General features: G+C 45.8%; 1 protein-coding gene across 4 annotated transcripts in view; it reads right to left on the bottom strand.

Moving 5' to 3' along the window:
- The window catches only part of PDXK (pyridoxal kinase), a 105,809-nt gene extending 85,201 nt beyond the window's left edge, over nt 1–20,608 (bottom strand). Inside the window, exons 1-2 of one of the 4 annotated variants that reach the window (XM_045002606.1) lie at nt 20,508–20,608; nt 19,989–20,093 (exon numbers count right to left, since the gene is read on the bottom strand). In XM_045002606.1, the coding sequence (XP_044858541.1) occupies nt 19,989–20,030 (42 nt within the window). In that variant the 5' untranslated portion in view covers nt 20,031–20,093; nt 20,508–20,608. Of the gene's footprint in view, nt 1–3,723; nt 3,846–13,620; nt 13,635–19,988; nt 20,094–20,507 lie in introns of those variants that run through there. The other 3 variants (XM_045002609.1, XM_045002610.1, XM_045002604.1) reach the window with 3 other exon arrangements.
- Between the last annotated feature and the right edge of the window lie 2,439 nt (nt 20,609–23,047).

Below are 23,047 nucleotides of genomic sequence, written 5' to 3'. Positions count from 1 at the left end.
TTGTGCGCCACTGTCAGAACAGATGTCAGAAAATGACTATCTCCTCTGACCGGGTGTAGAAGCTGTGGAGGTAACTTCTGTTCTATCATGGTAGCTCTTTGACGGCAGAAGTAAGTGGTCTTCCTGAGCTGTGGAACCTCTCCAGGCTACATTATTCTGAATCAGAACTGAATAGTGCGCCAACATTCTGACTTTCACTGATGTTTCACTTCTGATAACAGGATATGAAAACTATTCAAAAATCAAAACTAATCCGCAGTAAAGATGACAGAGCAGTCCATACTTGTAGCAGGGTGAGCAAAAACAACAACAAAGGTGCCTGCCTTTGGCAACCATGATTTATAGTTCAGAGGCTAGAGTACTTGCAAAGTTTGAGAAATGAATTGCTTGGCAGTGTCACAAAGGCAGTATTCAAGCCACCCAGTGTTTTTTCCCTTCTCCTCCTCACCGTGGCTAGAACAAGTTTATTTTGCTGAGTGTTAAAAAGCTTATTTTCTACATGGGTGCAATTGTGTATTAGAATTGGGTATATTTCTTTATGTGGTTTGTGACTTGATGTACTGCTCACCAAACACTATTAATTGTCTGAATCTTGCTGTGTTTGTTTTCTCTTATGACTGATAGTCTGTACGTTTTGGTCAGTTTTTGCTATTGTCCTTCATTCAGAAGAGGAAAGAAAAGTAGGGTAGCATTTAATAGTAAATCTATAGCTGGTTAGAACTTCAAAGTTGTACATCATTATTACAAAATAGTAAATTCCTTTATGGTGGCATAATTTGTACAGCTAGGCCTAAATGCTGGTAAATTAATCAACTTTCTTCACTGATTTCTTTTTTCAAAGGTAGTATCCTCCCTCAAACTTTTGAAAGAGTGATGACTAATGGTCTTTCAGGAGCTTCCTTTAGTTTCCATTTACCAAACCTCTCTTTTTCTCTCTTTTAGCCAGAAGAGATTAGTAATAAAAGTTAGTATAACAAAGCTGTTAGGTGCTGTAGGAGGCTAAGCAGAAATAAGATCCATTTCTGACCACACAATGTCAAGATTTCTTGACAGCCATCTCCAATTATAATGATCCTTTTATATGTGAAAGCCTGGAATAGTCTAACAGCAATTGTTTTATAGTCTTTGTGCATACTTTTCTGAAGGTAGAAGAGTACACAAGCTGGAAAACTCATTACAAGTACCTTATGTAAGAAAGTCAGTGGAGTAAGAAAACAGAGTTTAACAAAGGAGATCCAAAAAACTTAGACTGTGGTGAGACCTGTTATATGCAGATCCAACCTGCTGTCAGCACTTAGACCAGGTTTTCAGTCGATCCATTGACAAGTTTTCAATAAAAATGTAAAAATATAACTAGATGCAACATTTTCACTGAAGACAGAGCTAGACACTACATGCCAAAAAATGGAGGTAGTCTAAAAATAGCCATACTTAGCCAGCCTAGCGGATTAATAGTATTTCACCCTTCCAATATAAAAATCCATCCAAGTTTGAGTTATGTCACTGGGCTGGCAGTACTTTCTGTCCTTTACTGAGTTTATTTAAAAAAAAACAAAAAAAAAAACCTCTTCCTCAATCTGTAGACATATCGGCTTGCCACACTACAGAACTCATCAACTCTGCTGTAAGGAGCCACATTTAACCCTCCTTGATTCAGCTGATACAAGACAAGAGGGGAAAAAATTGGAGGGGGGGCGGGAATTTAAAGGGGGCACAATTGAAGGGAGCACAAAGGGTACAGAACAAATCCCCAAGCCTAACACTGTCCCCTTATTAAATAAAGGATTCTTAAGATAATTCCATCTCACAGTTCTGATGACTAATAAGATACTCAAACATCACTATAGCAATTTGCTTTCCTCCCTTAGTGTTCCATCAGTCTGGGTTTGCACAGCCTTCAAATACACCTCTACCCCGATATAACGCTGTCCTCGGGAGCCAAAAAAAATCTTACTGCGTTATATCAAACTTGCTTTGATCCGCCGGAGCACGCAGCCCTGCTCCCCCGGAGCGCTGCTTTACCGTGTTATATCCGAATTCGTGTTATATCGAGTCACGTTATATCGGGGTAGAGGTGTATGATGATAGGCATATTTATTAGCGGTTTGCCACAAAGAATTCTTGTTATTGTTCTGCGATTAGCCCACAGGTGTAATAGTTCCTTCCAGCAATAGTTTATCATATGCCATGCACCAAGGAATTTTAAAAACTTACATTGTACTGTGTGATTTCTGTAAATAGCATCCACTGCTACTTCAGTAGGTATTTTTTAAATTAAAAATACTTCAGTGCTTTCCATCCAAAAGCACTTTGCAAGCATTAAAGTTTGCCTCAAGGGAGTCATGAGGTTGTTATGGGTTATATTCCCATTTTAGTGATGAAAAAACTGACATACACAGAGGTTAAGTGACTTGTCAAAGACATAAATGAAGTCTGATATTGTGGGGCTAGAACCCAGGTATTCAACTCCCAGGCCTGCACTTAAGCCACAAGGCAAAAGTTATCACCAGACAACTGTAGCCCCACCTCCCCCCATATGTATAATTAAAGAAATATTATTCCTTACATTATTCTGCCCAAACTCTGACTATGTTCATTCTCCTGGTTACAATGTCCTTATGGCTTCATTATGCTTACATTTGTTTTATTGTGGATTATAGTTACACAAGTAATAGAATTTGCCACGTAGCTCATCAGATAATACTGGTCCATCAAATCTGGCTTCCCGCCTCCATCAGTGGCCAATACAGGATACTAACCAAGGTGAGAAAACCCATAATGCATATGACTATGTGTAGTGCTCTACATGGGGTGGCCATAGCTCCCTGACCCAGCAGTAATGAGATGAGAGCATGAAACATGATATCTGACTAAGTACACTTTCTAAAATAGGGTAGTCAGTGTTTGTAATATGCTTTGGAAATATAAAGCACTAAGCATTATTTAAAAAACAAATATAATCAAAAACATTTCCAATCCCTTTTTAAATCCAACAACCACAGTATTTAACTCCGTGCATTTTTTTAAAAGCCAAGCCCCATTTACAAGATTAAAAATTTGTATAGCACTCAGTATACTATTGCATCTGAAGAAGTGGGGATTTTTACCCACAAAAGCTGATGCCCAAATAAATCTGTTAGTCTTTAAGGTGCCACCAGACTCCTTGTTGTTTTTGTAGATACAGACTAACACGGCTACCCTCTAATACGTGACATAGTATATACTATTGAAGCTTGTATAGTTATCAAATAAAGAAGCATCCTGTTTTAAACCACTTCTCACAAGCACAAGGAATTGCTGGCTACTGAAATGTACCTGTTTTGTGACACTTAGCCAGTCTGTATTAACACAGAACAGCTTGGCTTGGTTTACCTTACCCGAAGAAATACACTGCCTTGGCAAATTGTGTCAATAGACAGCGGACACCGTCACCGCCGATCAAGGAGAGTCCTGTGTGTCTCTCTCTCACTCACACACACACACACACACACACACACACACACACACACACACACACACACACACACACAGCCCGGCGCACACACTCCGGACCCTTCCCTGCCCGGGCACCAGCGCCGCACCCGCCGGGCAGCTGGAAAGCACCGAGCCCGGCCCGCCTCCTCCCGCAGCGCCCAGCTCCGGCCCGGGGAAGGGGCGATCCCCGCCGCCGCCCGGGCCGCTGGGTGCTGCAGGGTCCCCGCCCGCCCGCCCGGCGCCGCTCACCTGCAGCGGGAAGCTCGCCGCCTTGTTGCCCACGTAGCCGCGCACGACATGGCTCTGGATCGAGAGCACCCGGCACCGCGCCTCCGCCTCCTCCGCCGCCTCCATGCCGCCCGCCCGCGCGCCGCGCCCTGCCCTGCCCTGCCCCCGGAGCCGCAGCTGCACGCGGCCGGCCGGGGCCGGACCCTCCCGTCCCCGGGCAGCGCCGAGCCGCCGCCGCCGGGCGCACACGGGAGAGCGGAGCGGCCGAGCCCAGGCGGCAGAGTCAGGCGATCGGCGCAGACACCTAAACGCTTTTACATCCGCCAGCCCAGAGCCGGAGTGAGCCGGCAGCGGCCGCCAGCGCCATTTAAAGGGGCCGCGCCCGCCACCACACTCCCCCTGCCCCCACACGCCCACTGCCCCCCATATCCCCTCACTCACTGCACCCACACGCCCACTGCACAGCCACTGCCGCCCCCACTGCCACTGACCCATACCCCCTCACCCCTAGTGCCGCCCACAGCCCTCACACTCCCACAGCACATGTCCACTGCCTCATACCCCCTCACACCTAGTGCCGCTCATTGCCCCCACACCTAGTGCCACCCACAGCCCCCACGGCACATTCACTGCCGCCCACACTCCCCCTGCACCCACACGCCCACTGCCCCCCATATCGCCTCGCTCACTGCACCCACACTCCCACTACCCCATACCCCCTCACACTTAGTGCCACCCCCTGCACCCACACCTAGTGCCATCCACAACCCCCACACTCCCACTGCACATCCACTGCCCCATACCCCTCACACCTAGTGCGGCCCACTACCCCCACACCTCCACTGCCCCATACTCCCCCACACCTAATGCCACCCACTGCACCCACACTCCCACTGCACAGCTACTGCCACCCACACTGCCACTGCCCCATACCCCCTCACACCTAGTGCTGCCCACTACCACCCACACTCCCCCTGCACATCCAGTGCCGCCCACACGCCCACTGCCCCCATATCCCTGCACTCACTGCACCCAGACTCCCACCGCACATCCACTGCTGCCCACACTCCCACTGCCCCCTATCATAGAATATCAGGGTTGGAAGAGACCTCAGGAGGTCATCTACTCCAACCCCCTGCTCAAAGCAGGACCAATCCCCCAACTAAATCATCCCAGCCAGGGCTTTGTCAAGCCTGACCTTAAAAACCTCTAAGGAAGGAGATGCCACCACCTCCCTCGGGAACCCAGTCCAGTGCTTCACCACCCTCCTACTGAAAAAGTTGTTCCTAATATCCAACCTAAACCTCCCCCACTGCAACTTGAGACTATTACTCCTTGTTCTGTCATCAGGTACCACTGAGAACAGTCTAGATCCATCCTCTTTGGAACCCCCTTTCAGGTAGTTGAAAGCAGCTATCAAATCCCCCCTCATTCTTCTCTTCTGCAGACTAAACAAGCCCAGTTCCCTCAGCCTCTCCTCATAGGTCATGTGCTCCAGCCCCCTAATCATTTTTGTTGTCCTCCGCTGGATTCTCTCCCATTTTTCCACATCCTTCTTGTAGTGTGGGGCCCAAAACTGGACACAGTACTCCAGATGAGGCCTCACCAATGTCAAATAGAGGGGAATGATCACGTCTCTCAATCTGCTGGCAATGCCCCTACTTATACAGCCCAAAATGCCGTTAGCCTTCTTGGCAACAAGGGCACACTGTTGACTCATATCCAACTTTTCGTCCACTGCAACCCCTAGGTCCTTTTCTGCAGAACTGCTTCCGAGTCATTCAGTCCCTAGTCTGTAGCAGTGCATGGGATTCTTCTGTCCTAAGTACAGGACTCTGCACTTGTCCTTGTTGAACCTCATCAGGTTTCTTTTGGCCCAATCCTCTAATTTGTCTAGGTCCTTCTGTATCCTATCCCTACCCTCCAGCATATCTACTATTCCTCCCAGTTTAGTGTTATCTGCAAACTTGCTGAGAGTGCAGTCCATGCCATCCTCCAGATTATTAATGAAGATATTGAACAAAACCGGTCCCAGGACCGACCCCTGGGGCACTCCGTTTGAAATTGGCTGCCAACTAGACATGGAGCCGTTGATCACTACCCTCACCCACTGCACCCACACTCCCACTGCACATCCAGTGCCGCCCACACTCCCACTGCCCCATACCCCCACACACCTAGTGCCACCCACTCTCGTGACTCTCCCACTACACATCCAGTGCCACCCACATTCCCACTACCCCATACCCCCACACACCTAGTGCCACATCCCTGCCCCCCACCCAATACCATCCCCATACCCCCACACACCTAGTGCCACATCCCTGCCCCCACACCTAATACCATCCACTGCACCCACACTCCACTGTACATCCAGTGTCCTCCCACCCATTACCCCCATCCCCACTCACTGTATCCACACCCATCTCACACACCTGGTCACCTACTGCTCTCACACACCACACATTGCCATTCACTGCACCCACTGCACACATACATGCAACCACACAGGGCCAACAGTGCATGCCTCCACCCCATGCCAGCCAGTGCTACCCACACCCACACACACCCCAGTGACGTCCAACGTACACACTGCCACCCCCATGGCGCATACAATCTTCACACCCAGTGCTACCCACTACCTCCCCCATGCTACTCTGTTCGTAGTCCCACCCCGTGTGAACACCCTAGCCCCAATGCCACTCAGTGCACACAGATGGCACACCCCATACCACCCTGTGGCACCTGTGCCCCTTCCACACACACAGGGCCACCCCCTGCACACACCTCTCACACACACCATGCCACATCACCACACACCATGCCAGCCACTCCCACCATTTATTGCACTGTGCACACACACACAGCCATCCCATCACTACACACAACGGTATACACAGTATGTCACCCTCACACCCTGCAACACCAGACCACACACACCATGCCACCCCGTAACACCAGGTGCCACCTGCCACAGTTCAAGGCCACTGCACATGTATTTCTCCCTCATGATCCCTTCGAGGCTCCATGCTCCTCAGCTATCACCGCTCTTGGCTAGAGACCTGCATCTCTCTCCTACCTGAGGAAGTTTATTCCAGGCTGCACAGTTCCATGCCTATACTTTGTGATATCATCCAGAAAGCATGTTTATTCTTAAGGTAAAAGCATTACAGAGACAACAAGAAAGGAATCTACACATGATAATCAGCTTACCCAACTCCTCTGGGAGGAGTCAATCCTTCAAACCCCCACTAAGGGTTTTTTCTGTGTCATATTCATAACAGCCTCTTAGCTCAGAAGAAGCATCCCCATGAATAGATCAGTCTTTCCTGTATACAGCCTGGGCCTTTGATCTTGAGAAAGTCCAAGAACAGATCATCAGCATACAATGGTCCCCTCCTACAAAAGGCTGGGTTTTTGTATAGCCAGAGGTGGGGAATTTGTATTCACCTCCCCCTTGAAAGGTCACTTACCATCCTGGCCCACAATCATACATAAACCATTCATTTAATACAACAGACTGCGAAGCTAAGAACATAAGAATGGCCATACTGGGTCAGACCAAAGGTCCATATAGCCCAGTATCCTGTCTTCCAACAGTGGTCAATGCCAGGTGCCCCAGAGGAAATGAACAGAACAGGTAATCAAGTGATCCATCCCGTCGCTCACTCCCAGCTTCTGACAAACAGAGGCTAGGGACACCATCCCTGCCCATCCTAGCTAATACCCATTGATGGACTTATCCTCCATGAACTTACCAAGTTCTTTTTTGAACCCTGTTATAGTCTTGGCCTTCACAACATCCTCTGGCAAAGAGTGCCACAGGTTGACTGTGTGTTGTGTGAAAAAACGCTTCCTTTGTTTGTTCTAAACCTGCTGCCTATTAATTTCATTTGGTGACACCTAGTTCTTGTGTTATAAGGAGTAAACACTTCCTTATTTACTTTCTCCACACCAGTCATGATTTTATAGACCTCTCTCATATCCACCTTTAGTTATCTCTTTTCCAAGCTGAAAAGTCCCAGTCTTATTAGTCACTCCTGATACAGAAGCTGTTCCATACCCCTAATCATTTTTGTTGCCCTTTTCTGTACCTTTTCCAATTGCAGTATAGCTTTTTGGAGATGGGGCAACCATATCTGCAAGCAGTATTCAAGATGTGGGTGTACATTAGATTTATATAGAAGCAATGAGATATTTTCTGTCATTCTCCATCTCTTTCTTAAAAAAGCTAACAGAATGCTGGGAATCATTGACTGCCAGTGCACATTGAGTGGATGTTTTTCAGAGAACTATCCACAATGAGGCCAAGATTTTTCTTGAGTGGGAACAACTAATTTAGACCCCATCATTTTATAAGTATAGTTGGGATTATATTTTCCAATGTGCATCACTTTGCATTTACCAACGCTGAATTTTATCTGCCATTTAGTTGCCCAGTCACCGAGTTTTGTGAAATTCTTTTGTAGCTCTTTGCAGTCTGCGTGGGACTTAACTATCTTGAGTAGTTTTGTATCATCTGCAAATTTTGCCACCTCACTGTTTACCCCCTTTTCCAGATCATTTATGAATATGTTGAATAGGATTGGTCCCAGTACAGACCCCTGGGGGACACCATTATCTACCTTCTCTCCATTCTGAAAACTGACCATTTATGCCTACCTTTTGTTTCCTATCTTTTAACCAGTTACCAATCCATGAGATGACTTTCCCTCTTATCCCATGACTGCTTACTTTGCTTAAGAGCCTTTGGTGAAGGACCTTGTCAAAGGCTTTCTGAAAATCTAAGTACAGTATATCCACTAGATTCCCCTTATCCACATGCTTGTTGATCCCCCTCAAAGAATTCTTAATTAAATAAGATCTCTCCCTTGTAAGGAAATTGCTACATCTCCTCCCCGTCCCCACATTACCACCTCCACATACACCACCCCCTTATGTATCAGTGTACCCATTGCCCATCCCTGTACACATCTCACCCATTACCATGCCCCACACACTCAAATGTCACCAAACTCTGTCCCCTCACCACGTAATGCAAACAATGCCACCTCCCACATCCATGAAACTCCCCAGCACCCAGTGCACACTCACAATACCCACCCACTGCAGCCACCCCAAACACTCTCCCCCACACAGTGCATCTGACAGCCCCCAACCACCACCTACCCACTTACCCCATGCCCACTCCCTACTGCCACCTCTATTACCCACGCACCATGGCAGCTACTCAAAAACATATCACACAGTCCATTATTGACTGCCTAGACACCATACACCCCTCAGCAGCATGGCAACTTTAAGAGCTGGGCACTGAGCCACACAGTGCCATTCAATGCACCTGCTGACACCTCTGATGGACGCCAATGCAGAGCCACCCAGTGAAACCCATCGTATATGCACAGTCCCAGAGACAGAGTGAGAACCAGAATTACATCATGCACCCATCACACTCAGCTACCTCTCCCCATACACATGGAACATACAGTGAACCCACACACTATGGCAATTCAACCACTGATACCATACATAGGCAAAGAATGTACAATACACCCTCTAGTACCACAAGAACACACACAGTGCACCTACTGACACTACCCATATAGAGCATGCACAATGCAATTTTTAATTGAGTTCAATGGTATTTTGGCATATTTGGCATAACCAGCTACAAGAGTAAAGATAGAAATTGTGTGTCTGTCAGAGATACAATACATTAAGCCGCAGCCCAGGATAGGACTTCACAGCATGTCCGTGGATTTAATCCGCCTGCCCATTTGTCACTATTGACCATCCTGATTCAGTCAAAGATTGACTCATAGCATTATCAGAAATATTTTCCTTATACTACTTCATACTTTGACCATTGGAGTAGAAAATGCCTCTCTTTCACTCCCTTTCCTGTTGTGTTGGTTGCACAGTTGTTTCTCTCTGCATTTGCACTTCACTTTATAGCGTTCATTTTCCACCTGTAGTTTATGGTCACATATTCTATGTTTGGTAAGAGCCTACCATAGAGTTTTTCACATTTTGCTATCGTGTATGGTGATTTGTGCAGGGAGCTGTATCAGTTTAGCATGTTCTGACTTTTTATGCCCAATGCACCATACGTTGATGTTTTAGCTTTTGGTTCAGTGTCTTGGATATGTTCAGTTTTGGAGAGATTTCCTCCTCAGGTCAGGAGGTTAATGCTGAGGCCTTGGATAACATCACATAGGAGTGGATTATGTTCTTGTTTTGATTTATCATTTGATTCTCTAGTGCTTTGTGATAGAGGGAGTGACTGCTGCTTTGCTTGAGATAGTACCAGAAGTATTCTTAGTATTCTTTTTCTGTATGTTAATTAGGAAGAGAATTGTTCAATTGGTTATGGAGTTTAATACACAAATTTATTTACATAGCTGTAGGTATAGGGTTTCTAATGAAATTTTGTCTCAGATGGCTATTTAAGCAGGCTTCAGGCTTGAGACTTCACTCCTATCTAGTAGAAGGAACTGAATTGTATTGTCGTAGAGTTTGTCAGAAGGTTGTATTTATGCACACAATGAAATTATACAAACAGCATGCAAAAATGCACCCCTTGACACTACACACAAACGCCATGCACTACTCACAAATGCTACCCAATTACACAGCTTGCACAACATATAGATACATATTACACACAAAAAACTACATTAAAACTTTAAAGTTGCAAAATCAACCACTCAAAAGTTAGGAAATAAAATTAAGATTGCCCATGCACCCTTAATTCAGCCCTTTATGTGTATTCATTATAATACAGTCTAATTATATGATCTTGCTATTTTTCCCCCATGGGACTGGGACATATCAGGGTACAATCCAGACTAGTGAATAACTGTTTCACTTCTGCCCTCTAACCTACAATCCTTTGCTAATGCAGCCTCCAGCCGGGACTGCTCACAAAGCCTCCAGCATATAAATCGCTCCCATTTACATGAGTGTGTTGACTCTTACCAGCCTTGGTTATATTGCATTATGACCCTAGCACACCCCCAGTCTTAGATTTCCCCCACACACACACACATATGCATGTCCTCCCCACATATGAAGGGATAACCTTCTCCTGGACAATACAAGTCAATTATTTCTTTTATATAAATAATATACACACAGTTTGCCACCTCAAATGGAGTTTGCCAGACACTTCAATTCAAGCACGCTGGATTAGATAAAACAAGTATATTAGCTACAAAGAGATAGATTTTAAGCAAGTGCAAGTCATGAGGCATGAGCATCAGAAATAATTACAAGAAAAAGATAAAATGCTACCGGTGCCTACTTAAACTGTGTTCAATTCAAGGCACAGTTCTCTCACTACATGCTTTCAGCAGTCTTAGTGACCAAACTTTTTAGGTCAGGACCCCACCACACATCCATCAGCTGCTTACTTTGGCCCTTCAGGTGCAGTGAATCAATGGGTAGTGGGAGGTGAGCACCTTAAGGTGTTTGTCCCTTCTTTTTATAGTTCCGGGGACCCCCTCTTGGAAAACATTTCCAGATGGGTATCAGGAAAAAGTCTATGGGGAAGGATGTTCTCTGCAGCTTTTTCCCTCACCTGTTTGAGTTTCCTTGTTTCCCTTCCTGCTTGATGACTCTATTTACTGCTTAAATGCAAGTTAAGCAGAGCACACGTTCTTTTGTTTGAGACAGATCTGTTTGTCAACCTCAGTTTGGAACATATAAGATTCCACTGTATGGTGGTATTAACAGCTTCACATAGTGTTGCCACACATTTTATCAGGATAATACTCATCAGCAAGTTTGAGTTTTCAAATGATACCTCACAAGGCATATTTTGTACAAAGATTACTACAATGGTGTGTATGGAGTGAATATGGGGGTACATTCTGGCACAGGGACCCTTACCTTATTTAGTGCATAAAGCTACTATTTTGTTTTATCCTCATTGAGCAGAGTGCAGTAAATAAGGCCTGAACAAACACTGCTATGCAAACAGAATTACTGATTTCCTCAGGGGTTTTCTTGTGGCACTTCTCATTATAGTATCTAAGTGCTTCAAACAGTTTATTTTCACAACTCCCCTGTGCAGCAAACTAGCATTAAACTCCCCATTTTACAGACAGGGAACTGAGAGATTAAGGTGAAAAATATCCACTAATTTTGGGTGCCCCATTTGAGATATCTACAACCTGATATTTCAGGTTACTTAGCATTATATAGTACTTTATATGTTCAAAGCACAGCTTCCATAGAGTTCATTTGCATCTGAGAGTGCTCAGCTCTTATGCAAATCACACCACATGCTCTCAAGCATAGGTGCCCACTTCCCCTCTTCCCTCTGGGTGCTTGACCCCTGCCCCCAGCCCTGCCACCACTCCACACCTTCCATGAGGCCCTGCCCCTTCCCCACCCACATTCCAACCCCTTCCCCACAGTCCCTGCCCCAACTCCACCCCCTCCCTTCCTTTATTCTAACCCCTCCCCAGCCCTGCCACGTTCCCTTCCTTGGGGGGGGCTGCATTTAACAACAAAACAATCAAAATAAAAATCTCAAAATAAGCCACTCCCAGTCCTTTCTAGATCCCCACAGGACTCTGCATTCCTTATCCATCTCTCTGGCTCTAAGAAGTCAGCAGGCAAACTGCACTCTTGTCCTGATTTCTCAAAGTGCTTCCCTGGAGTCCTTCATTGCCTCAGCCCTCTCTGGGCTTAGCTACATTTCAGTCTTCCAGGCTCAGGACTAGAGCACTGACTCCTAAGCCACCTTATCTGTTTCTTCCAAACCCTAGTTCATAACCTTCTACAGAAACCCACCTTGTCCCCTATGCACCTCTTCCAAACTGCCTTTTCTGCTCTTTTATAAAGCCCAGATGTCTCAGGCTATCACCTGATCTTAATCCTAGCCCTTCTGGCTAAGAGGCAGTTAATTAGCAGCACACCTGGGACTGATGGAGCAGGGTTGGCTAGCTCTAGGCTTCCTATGTATGCAAATGTGTGTGTAATTTCACATGTTTTTAAGAAAGCAAACTGAAAAAAAACCCAGAAATTCCAACATGAGGCATCATATTGACACCCACATGGGTCATCAGCAGGCTTAGAACCTTCTGATCCACCACACCAGCCTCTATCATTTGCACTAACAGAGTAACTGATAGCAGTAGGAGGCTGCTATCCTCTACGTGGGCCGGCATTAGAGGGCAATGGGACACTTTGCCAGTGAGTTTCACAGATAACTACTGATAGCAGAGGAAAGGTGAGACTCAGGAATCGTAAGTTCTCTTCCAGGCTCTAGAGGGGAGTATGCTCTAATGGGCATAGATTCTTCTGCCCATTCCCCCAAAATGTGATCCCTTCTGTCCCCCACCTCTGGCTCCTCACCCTAGTTACATTCTCATCTAGTCAGTTCCAGTCTCTACTCCTCAGGCTTCTCATTCAAGCCACAGCTGTTCTATTTCTCACCCTCACAGCTCCTTGTCCAGCTGTTCTATTTCTCACCCTCCCAGCTCCTTGTCCCCAGTCTCCTTGCCCAGCCAGTTCAGTCACTCCTGGCTCCTTGTCTGATCTGTCTCTGTTTCCCACTGTGGCCTCCAGTCGCCTCCTCTCTACCCACATTCTCCATCTCTACTGGCTCCCAGTTCCAATCTTCCGCCTCAGGCTCCTTGTCCAATCTCAGTCTCCTTCTCACTGCCTTCTTATCCCCATCTATTTGCCCAACTAGACTCAGTTCTTTCCCCCGCCCCCCGGCTTCTCATTAGCTCTGTCTTCCCTTTCCCTTCCCCTTCTTTCCCACCTCACTTATTCTCAGTCCCATCTCCCTCACAGCTTCTCATCTAATTTCATTTTCTACCCACAACCACTGGCTCCCATTCTCCTGGCGCAGCCTGTCATATTCTCCCCACAAGCTAACTTTCAGTCCCAGCTTCTGTCTCTTACTTCTTGCCAGTGTCCAGTTCCCACACACACCTCACACTCCCCAGGCTTGTTTTAATCTACCTTCCTCCCTCCCCACGGGTATGGCTCTTGTCCCCTGGGCATCTGAATCAGGCAGCTTGGTCCTCCACACTGCCTGGGCCCAGCAGGGAGTAATTCTGAGCACAGGACAGACAGGCAAGCTCCCTGTTATCCATTCAGGTAGCTGGATCTGGACCCACAGTAGCCAAGAGATGCAATTACAGGGAAAACCCTGGGCTGTAGCATGCCTGATATGGATGGGATCTTCGGGGAATTTAGCTGCATACATCTGGTAAGTCTCCATTGAACATGTGCAAACTGCAATTTTTCAAAGGGTTATAACTGAAAATGTGGGCAGATTTTCACAGGGATGGCAAAAGCTACATCCCTGACACAAAGAGTACTCCATGACAAATATTAAATTCCTGCTCCACAGCATGGGGGGTGTTAGAGCTTTTCAAATAAAACGTCACCAGACTTTTTTAACATGGGCAAAATAACATATTTCCCCCATCTCATTCTTGGAATCAACTTAAACATTTTTGCTGAAATTTTCCACAAAGCATTCAGTCTGAGGCAAACAACTAGCATGGACAATTTCAGCCTAAACTGTTAAAGTTTGGCAAAGTTATAAGTTACTGAAAACAGGGTTCTATAATGGGAAGTGTCGGGCAACTTTAATAAGAGACAATGCTAGCAGCCCCACCTAAATGTATCCATAGAAAGTAACAGTTTCATAGAACATGCACATCTACACAAAACATACACTCACACTAGATATATATATATATATATATACAGGGCCGCCCAGAGGATTGCGGGGGCCCGGGGTCTTTGGCGGCGGGGGGCCCTTCCGTTCCGGGACCCGCCGCCGAAGTGCCCTGAAGACCCGCGGCGGGAGCCCCCCGCCGCCGAATTACCGCCGAAGCAGGACCGCCGCCGAAGCGCAGCCCGGTCTTCGGCGGTAATTCGGTGGCGGGGGGGGGGTCCCCGCCGCGGGCCTTCCGGGCCCTTAGGCAGTGGGTCCCGGAACGGAAGGGGCCCCCCGCCGCCGAAGACCGGGCTGCGCTGCGGCGGCGGCGGGTCCCGCTTCCCCCCCCCGGTCCCGCCCCCGGTCCCCCCCCCGCCCCCGGCGGGTCCCGCTCCTCCCCCCCGCCACCGGTCCCGGCCCCAGCCTCTTACCCGAGCGCGTCTCCGGCGGGGCCTGAGCTCCGTCCCGCTCAGAGCCGCGTGGTGAGGGGGCGGGGCTGTGAGCTCCACGCCGAGTGGAGGGAGCTGCCCCGCCCCCTCCCCACGCCGCTCTGAGCGGGGCGGGGCTCAGGCCCCGTTGGAGCTCCCAGCCCCGCCCCCTCACCACGCGGCTCTGAGCGGGGCGGGGCTCAGGGGCCCTGCCGGAGACGCCGAGGCTCCAGGAGAGGGGCGGAGGCGGGAGCCTCCGCTCTTCTCTTGGGGGCCCCTGCGGAGCCCGGGGCCCGGGGCAAATTGCCCCCTTTGCCCCCCCTCTGGGCGGCCCTGTATATATATATATATATATATATATACACATAACACACACAAACACAATATGCTACGTGCTCGTGCACACACGGTAACCATGAATAGAAACAAATATGCAATTCTGTAATACCACTTTGCACCATATGCTCACTCAAACAACACATAGTGCACTCTGTAAATATGCATATATGTATAAAAACAACAGCATGAAACCAACACACAATTTGCACACCAAACACACAGCATGAAGGAAGTTTGAAGTTTCATTTCCCATTTAACAAAACTGATTGTTGTACATGTTTCCTAAACTTCAGCAGGCGGTGGTTGAGGTTTTGGGTTTAGAACAAAAGGGAACAGTGCAGAGCAGCTTTGTAGTCTTGCTATTCTGAAGTCAGCCTCAAACATCTCTCAGACAGCTTTACAGCCAAACCCCAACCAACCTTAAAAGTATATGAAAGAGGAAGAAGAGCTAGCAAATGCTAGCATTAGGGTTTTCAGATAACTGCAACATAATGTGGACTATTTCTGAGAGTCCAAAGCTCTGCCATAAAGAGCATATTCTCTGCGACATGCACACATAAAACTCCATACACTGAAATGAAAATGACTTGCACTCAGGGACAGAATATACACACAGATCACTGCTGGAATATAGCTCACTGAGACAGTACATTTTGATATGGGATAAAACAAATTACAACTAAAGAGTTTACCACCAGCATATATGACTGCTCTGAAATACTGGGTTAATTAAATATCACTTCATGGTCATCTGATTCTTGGCTGCTTTTCTCTGGCTCATGTCAACTTAGAAGCAAGTCTCATGGGTAATTATTTAAAGACATACTGATAGTTTCTTTTGAGTTTGTGGAATGTTGAGATTTGATTTCTGGCCATTGTTTTCAAAGCCCCTTAGAATGTGGAAAATAACATTTTTTCTGCCATCCTACTGCCTGGATTATGATAAGATTCTATTGCACTTCCTCACTCCCAGAATGTGAGGGGGCTGCGTGCATTGTTCTAGCCACATAGGTGTGTGGGCACATACCCCTTTTTTGGAGGAACTTAAGAAAAAGCTCCTGTAGGGAAGCAATACATGTAGGAGACCCTGAGTATCTATTAACATAGTTGTGCATTGACATTAACACTTTCTCTCTACATGCCTCAAGCACTTGCTGCATGATGCCTCTCCTCCCTCCTAGTAATTATTTCCTCTTCATGGGCAATCCAAAGGAGCCGTCAGTAAGTGGCTCTGGCATTTCTGATTGCCCTTTCAACAACTGCCAATGTGAGTCTTGCATTCTCATAGAACCAGTTCCTCTCCCCAGAAGAGCAAAGCACCCATCACACTTGTAACATCTGTCCTTCGGGTTTTGTGCCCAATTCTGGCAGCCTCTAGCACAGGTGCACCAGACAGGGACCAGGCTCAGGGAGCCCTCACACACCTGTTCAGGTGCAGCTAACAAAGCACTGCTTGCATTCCTGGTGAGCGAGGGGAGTTACAGCATCATTAGATGTGCCCAAGCCCCTGCTAAGGGAGTGAGCATGTGTGTGCAGGGCTCTGCCCATCTCTGTGCACTAGCTGGCAGGCTAAGGTTATTTGTTGGGGAGAGCACATGCTGCACCTCCAAAAAGGACATGTAGAAAGCAGTCCTAAGCACCCTCCCTTTGCCTCACTTCTCCATGCACCTAGAGGTCCAAAGGCAAAATACCTCTAGTAACTGCTACCCAAGCTCTGCACCTCTACACCCAGCTAGGTGCACTAAAATGCATTAGTTAACCCTAATCACTCTTGCTAGTCTAGACAACCCCTTAAGGTGGCAGAATTGGGACCTAAGTCAGTACAGTTCTGCACCCCCTTAATCAGAAGTCCGTCTCTGCTAAGACATTAATTTTGTTGGTCATTTGAGTGGTTGCTTAAGATTGATTGTACTGTACAAAATGAAGATTTACTACATAAGAGTCCTAGCAGTGTTTTATTTATTAGGCCTTAAGTCTTCTGTTCAAACAGAAATCCCATTGGACCAGTATTAAAATAAATAATGTTGTCGGGAACTGTCAATGAAGATGGAAAAAATGCTCTTCTCTGGCTAACAGGAGGTAGATTATTGAAAATGGATATTGTCACAGAGCTCACTCTGTGCTGGAGAGTTATTATGGACATTCTAAATGATTTGACAGGGAGGCTTGGACTGATGGCTTTTGTGCAAAAGAGGCAGCAATCAATGCTATATCTCAGAAAGTTTTAAATAAAATGGAACAGCAAACTCGCAGGACTGGCATGTTTTCTGCATTGATGCAACAGAACTGGTCTGAAGAATGACTGCCGGACTTAAATCCATATTGACTGCAATAGTGATTATAGTGCACTGAATAGCATTTATAGATGTCTTAACTTTCTTTAGATCAGAGAACGGGTCCCTGGAACAGATGGGTAAATGATGGAAAAATAAAAAGCCTATCATTATTGCCCTCAGGGCCTGATCCTGCAAAGTGCTGAGTGTCCCCACCTCCTATTGATTTCTCTACTCCGCAGGGTCAGATCCTCAGCATGTTTTTTTAAACACTAGCCTCAGTTTTGCAGACCACTTTAAAAGAACACTGATAAGTTATTTTTAATATTTTTAAGAGTTCAAATTGAGCCTAAGTCCATTAGTGATCAAAGTTACCATTTGATGTTCCTCTGGGTGCCTCAGTCCCTAATGGTACCAACTAGTTTTCTAGTTGGAATTCTCAGGAGACAGGCCAATTCCCCTTTTACCCAGGTCCGAGTTGGGGCACATGCGTGAGGCAATGGGAAGAACCCTGCCACGCATTGCTACTGTCCAGGGTGTGTGATGTCACTAACCCACAACAGATCTGTACAACTAGTCAAACAGGACTGTGGTACATAGTACAGCTCAGGGAGATCATTAAAACACATTTGCATAACAAATGTGAACAGGGTTTTAATTGTCATCAGGGAACTGTAACCAGTTACAACAACCTGACTGTTTTTAGTGTGGAAGGGCCTCAAGAGTGTACAAGAGTGTTGATGTTTTAGGGAGGCAATTGTAGGCGGCATAGGTTTTGTATACATAGAAATTAAGTTTTGTAAGTGAAAATCAGCCGGTTTGTGCCACATTAATCTATTTACTGGTAGAAGCAGTAATCTCTCCATCTGGAAAAATATACTGATCACAAGATCATTGGTCATGTGTGTCCAGAATTTGATGAAAATCAAAGGTTAATGTTTGGTGTTCAGCTTCATGCCCCCCAAAAAGTTAATCCCTGGGCAAGTGCTACTTTAGGAGATTAGCCACAATGAAGGATTAATACTCAGTTATATAGTGAACAATTTTATTCCTCTTTGGCAGCCCACCGTATCATTTTGCAGAGCAGCCTTTACAGTGGCAATGTATGCTAATCTTCAAATGTAGGACCTGATCTTGCAACCTTTATGTGAGTCATCCAATTGAAGTAAATGGGATGACTCCCATGAGTAATATATGCAAGAATTTTGGGCCCAGAAGGCTTAGTGCCATGAAGAGGGCCAGGGCAATGATGACTTTAGGTTAAAATACCTGAAATGCAAACTGAAGACAGTCCAGAGTTTTGATGTTCTACCGATCCCTGACCCTTAGCCTGACACTGACCTCCTCCAGAAATGAGGCTAGAAATATCCTTCCATTCAAAGAAAACCCCAGAATGTTTCACTCTGTGTATTCTAAGATGTACATTCCTTACTCATGTAATATCACTTTCCCTGTTACTATAAGCCATAGTATTCCAATTGCTCCTGCCTTCTACATGTTTTTGTCCCCAGTCGATATTGAAGTAAAAAGTTAAAGTGAACAGAAAGCAAAAATCTAGACCCAGATATTCTACCAGTGTAAATCTGCATGACTACATGGAAACCAACAGACCTACACTGTTTTATATCTGCTGAGGATCTGGCTCCAAGTTGTTTATATGAGCTGAATTAAGGATTGAATCCTATTGTGCTTAGATCTACTATCAAAACTGTGGAAAAATAACTTTTCTCTATTTTTTTAACTAATCACTTTTAGTTTATTCACTGTACAATGCCCTGCTACTGTTATTTATGTAAAATGGTAAGTGTACATGGCCCTTAACTGACAGGTACATTTTTCTAAGGCTTTGTCTACACTGCCAAGTGAAAGACAAAACTTTTGTAGTTCAGAGGTGTTAAAAACAACACCACCACCCCTCCCTCCGAAAGACAAAAGTTTTGTCGAGGACAAGCAGTGGGGTGAACAGCGCTTCGTCTCCTGCCAACAACGCTAACACTGCTCGTTGGGGGTGGATGTTTTTTGTTGGCAGGAGAGATCTCTCCCGCCAACAAACAGCAGCTACACTGCGTGCCTTTTAGCGGCCCAGCTGTAATGGCACAGCCGTGTTGCTAAAAGCTGCATCGTGTAGACATAACCTAACAGTGAACAAAATCCCTGCTGTTCAGAGCCACAAGCGGCTACGGTGCAATGTAATACAGTGCAATACATTGTGGCATGTGGTAATTATAGTTTCATGAGAAAGCTGTGTTTTCAGTGGGTTGGGATTTTTTTAGGCACCTCGCTTTTTTTTTTTTAATCCTGTTTTCTGTAATTTAGATCCATATACATCTTGCTACATAACTTGTATTACTTAACCTCGAAAAGAATTGGGAGAGAGTTTATATGAGAGATACTGTACTAAATACATTTGTATTCTAATGCATGCTATGAGGTGGAAAAGAGCAAGCCCTTTGCTGGCAGTAAGAATAAAACTCCTAGTTGTAAACTGTATCTCTCAGCAGTTTGCCGTGTGTGCGTCTTGCGTCACATGCTGTCGTCTTGCAGTCATGAGTCACTTACTTCAGTTCCCATTGCTCTGGGATATAAGCTTGGCGAAGCCATGTCTCTGCATATTTTATTCCCTGTAGAAATGTGCACACAAAGCAGTAGAAACTCTGGCCACTGCTGTGATTTAAACGGAACAGATTTGCATTTGAGTTAGAACTCCAGGGGGTGGATGGTAAGCTGAGTAATATTGCATCTATTTTCAGTCTTGTTACCTGGGTGATAGTAATTGTTTTGTTGTTCTTTTCCTACAGTGCTTGAAAAAATATCCCCTCTACTTGAAGTGAATGGAATTTAGATTTTTAAAAATCCAGTAGCTTCCCCAAAATTTTAATATCACTGTGTACAATATAACTGATCAGCAAAATGCCAAATATCCAATATAAGACAAAATCTTGGAGTTATAAGGATGACTGTTTTGTCTCATATTGCACTTCCTCTAATGAGGGGGGTAAATATCTTGTAAAAAGATAACCGTATAAACTATTAAAACTATATCGTTTAACCAATTAAAAGGAGAGGGGCCCCAGGTACCTAGTTTGTCTCGATGCAGCCTCTGCAGATGCTCCATGCCACCCCAGCAGCAGCAGGTTCCCTTCACTGGCACAGGGGGAGGCCAGGGACTACTTTATCCCACGACAGGAGCCATAGCCCCTGCCCACACTCCCTGGCCTAAATGCACTCTCCCCTCTCGACTGGCCATCCCCCACAAAGCCCCTAGCACGGCCTGGGGTGCGCCAGGGCTGGCCGGCGTGGCCCGGGGCTGGAGAACTGGTTTGAGACCTGCACACAGAGGGGGTAATGGTTAGGGTGGGTTAATGATCAGCTCAATACTTACCAGTTAACAGTTTAATATTTTACATTCCTACCTCTTATTTGCATTAGGTTTGCCTGTGTAATAATGCAACCTTTATGACATCACAGCTCTGCTTTTACTGACTAGCCGTGGCTGTATGCTTGTTTAGCTTTGAAGGATGCCTGCCCTTCCCTATCTACTTCAAAAATACATTTCTAGGGTGAAATCAGTTGATTTAAATGAGGCCACGATTTTACCCATTACCTACTATCTGGTTTCGCTCCCAAATGTAACAGGCAGAGCTGTGAATGGTTTCAGAAGGATCCTAGATTTGAATAAACTAACAGATTTATTTGGGAAGATAAGGTTAGTGGAAAAGTAAACTATGGCTTTGATATCTGCTAGCATCCTCAGACAACCCCTCACACTGCCCGCTCAAGTAAATTGCAAATTCACATGAACTGTCAAATCCAGGCTCAGATCATCATAAGTATATGTCTTTCCATTCTGAAGTCATGCTGTACCAAATCCCACTCTGGGGAGCTAACTGCAAGCATTTGGGAGAGCCCAGAATGTTCAGTAGGTGCCATAATCTCTATATAAATCCCCAAAATAATCTATACTATGTTTCCATTATTATTCCTACACTTGTGCAAGGTGACAAATTGTAAGAAAATGGAAGGAGAGCCTGTTAGTACTGCCCCTAGTTTAATTAGCTCAAACCCCAAACTGTCAAAAGGCAATCAATGTTTGCAGTGTTGTTGTAGTCATGTCGGTCCCAGGATATTAGAGAGACAAGGGGGGTGTGGTAATATCTTTTATTGCACCAACTTCTGTTGGTGAGAGAGACACGCATTCAAGCAACACAGAGCATTTTGTGACCTGAAGAACAGCTCTGTGTAGCTCCAAAGCTTGTCTCTCTCACCAACAAAAGATGGTCCAACAAAAGATATTACCTCCCCAACCTTGTCTCTCTAAAAGGCAATAGAGGCAGTCAAATGACTTAAAACAATTCTGTTCTGGGGTTTTAGAGGAACAGGTAATGACATCTCATGGTCATACCCTCGAAAGTCAGAAATGCAAAAATTGCAGTTCCATTTTCTTTTTCCCTGAAAAAGTGTTTGCTCTCTGATACCAGTAAACAACCTGAAAAAATCAAAGGCAGCCCCAAGAAGTTCTAGTAGCAATGAAAGGGATGGAATGAAAAACCAGAGAAATGTGGACATTAACATAAAATAGAATAGAATTATAACTTGTTTGAGAGCCACAGAATCTAGATTTGGGTAATCTAAAGAGAGAAATCATGATTTTGACATATTTTAATGTCAAAGGTGGGATGCATGAAGGGACTCAGGCTGCAACACTGAGTGTCGTGGTGCCTAACTTCTGGAAAATCACAGGAACAACACTGAGATCCACCAAGCTGAGTTAGGTGTCTAAGATCCCTATACAATGAATAGGGAGAGATAGGTGCCTAAGAATGGGATCCACAGAAGCCAGCACTCTAGGCAGGGCGCTCCCTAAACCAGATAATGTGAGTGCTAAGCCCTGTATCTCTCTCAGAGCCTAAGGCCAGGCTGCAGAGACATGTGCATCTTTGCTTAGCGATCCACAAAGGGAAACCCGCTGCCTGGAGTCAGGCAGCTTAGGGGCTGAAGGTGTTTCTGGAGGGAGGGAGTTCGGCACCTGCCTTGCTCCACCCAAAATGGCTGAAGGAGCAGTACAGCCACCAAAGCTCTAACTAGTTTCTTACATAGCTTATATAGCCCCTATTACCTGCTATATGTTAATGACAAAAAGATGTTAAAATTCGGCCCTGGGAGGTGGGGTTTTGCTCATCATGCACTGCTGGAAAGCATAAGATCTTCATAATCTTGAAAACTACCTCTTGTTTGCATTCCTTGTACATCACAGCTGTGCTGAGGAGTTAGAGCCAACACATAACATCTCCCTTGGCTGATCTTAGGCAGCAACTATAATTCTATCCAGCTGAGGAAAGCGATATCCAGCCCAAATGTGCACACATGCAGTCAGAAGACTAAGGGACTAAAACTAAAAAATTCCATGATGGCTGGAGTTCAAAATCCACTTAATGCATAATCAGTGACAGCTCATCCAAAGCTGCAGCTACACGAGGATTTTGGGGCACAACATTTTTCAAGGGGTGTCTTTCTACTAGTGGAGACTGGAGTGTATTCAGGGCTCGGGCAGGATCAGACATTTTTTCCATTATTGTCTGACCCAATAGAAATTGGTCGAACTGCAAGCTCAGCCATTA

The sequence above is a fragment of the Mauremys mutica genome, chromosome 1 (assembly GCF_020497125.1).
Source record: "Mauremys mutica isolate MM-2020 ecotype Southern chromosome 1, ASM2049712v1, whole genome shotgun sequence".
In the NCBI taxonomy this organism is placed as follows: Eukaryota; Metazoa; Chordata; order Testudines; family Geoemydidae; genus Mauremys; species Mauremys mutica.
This window is presented reverse-complemented; position numbering and strand designations above follow the sequence as displayed.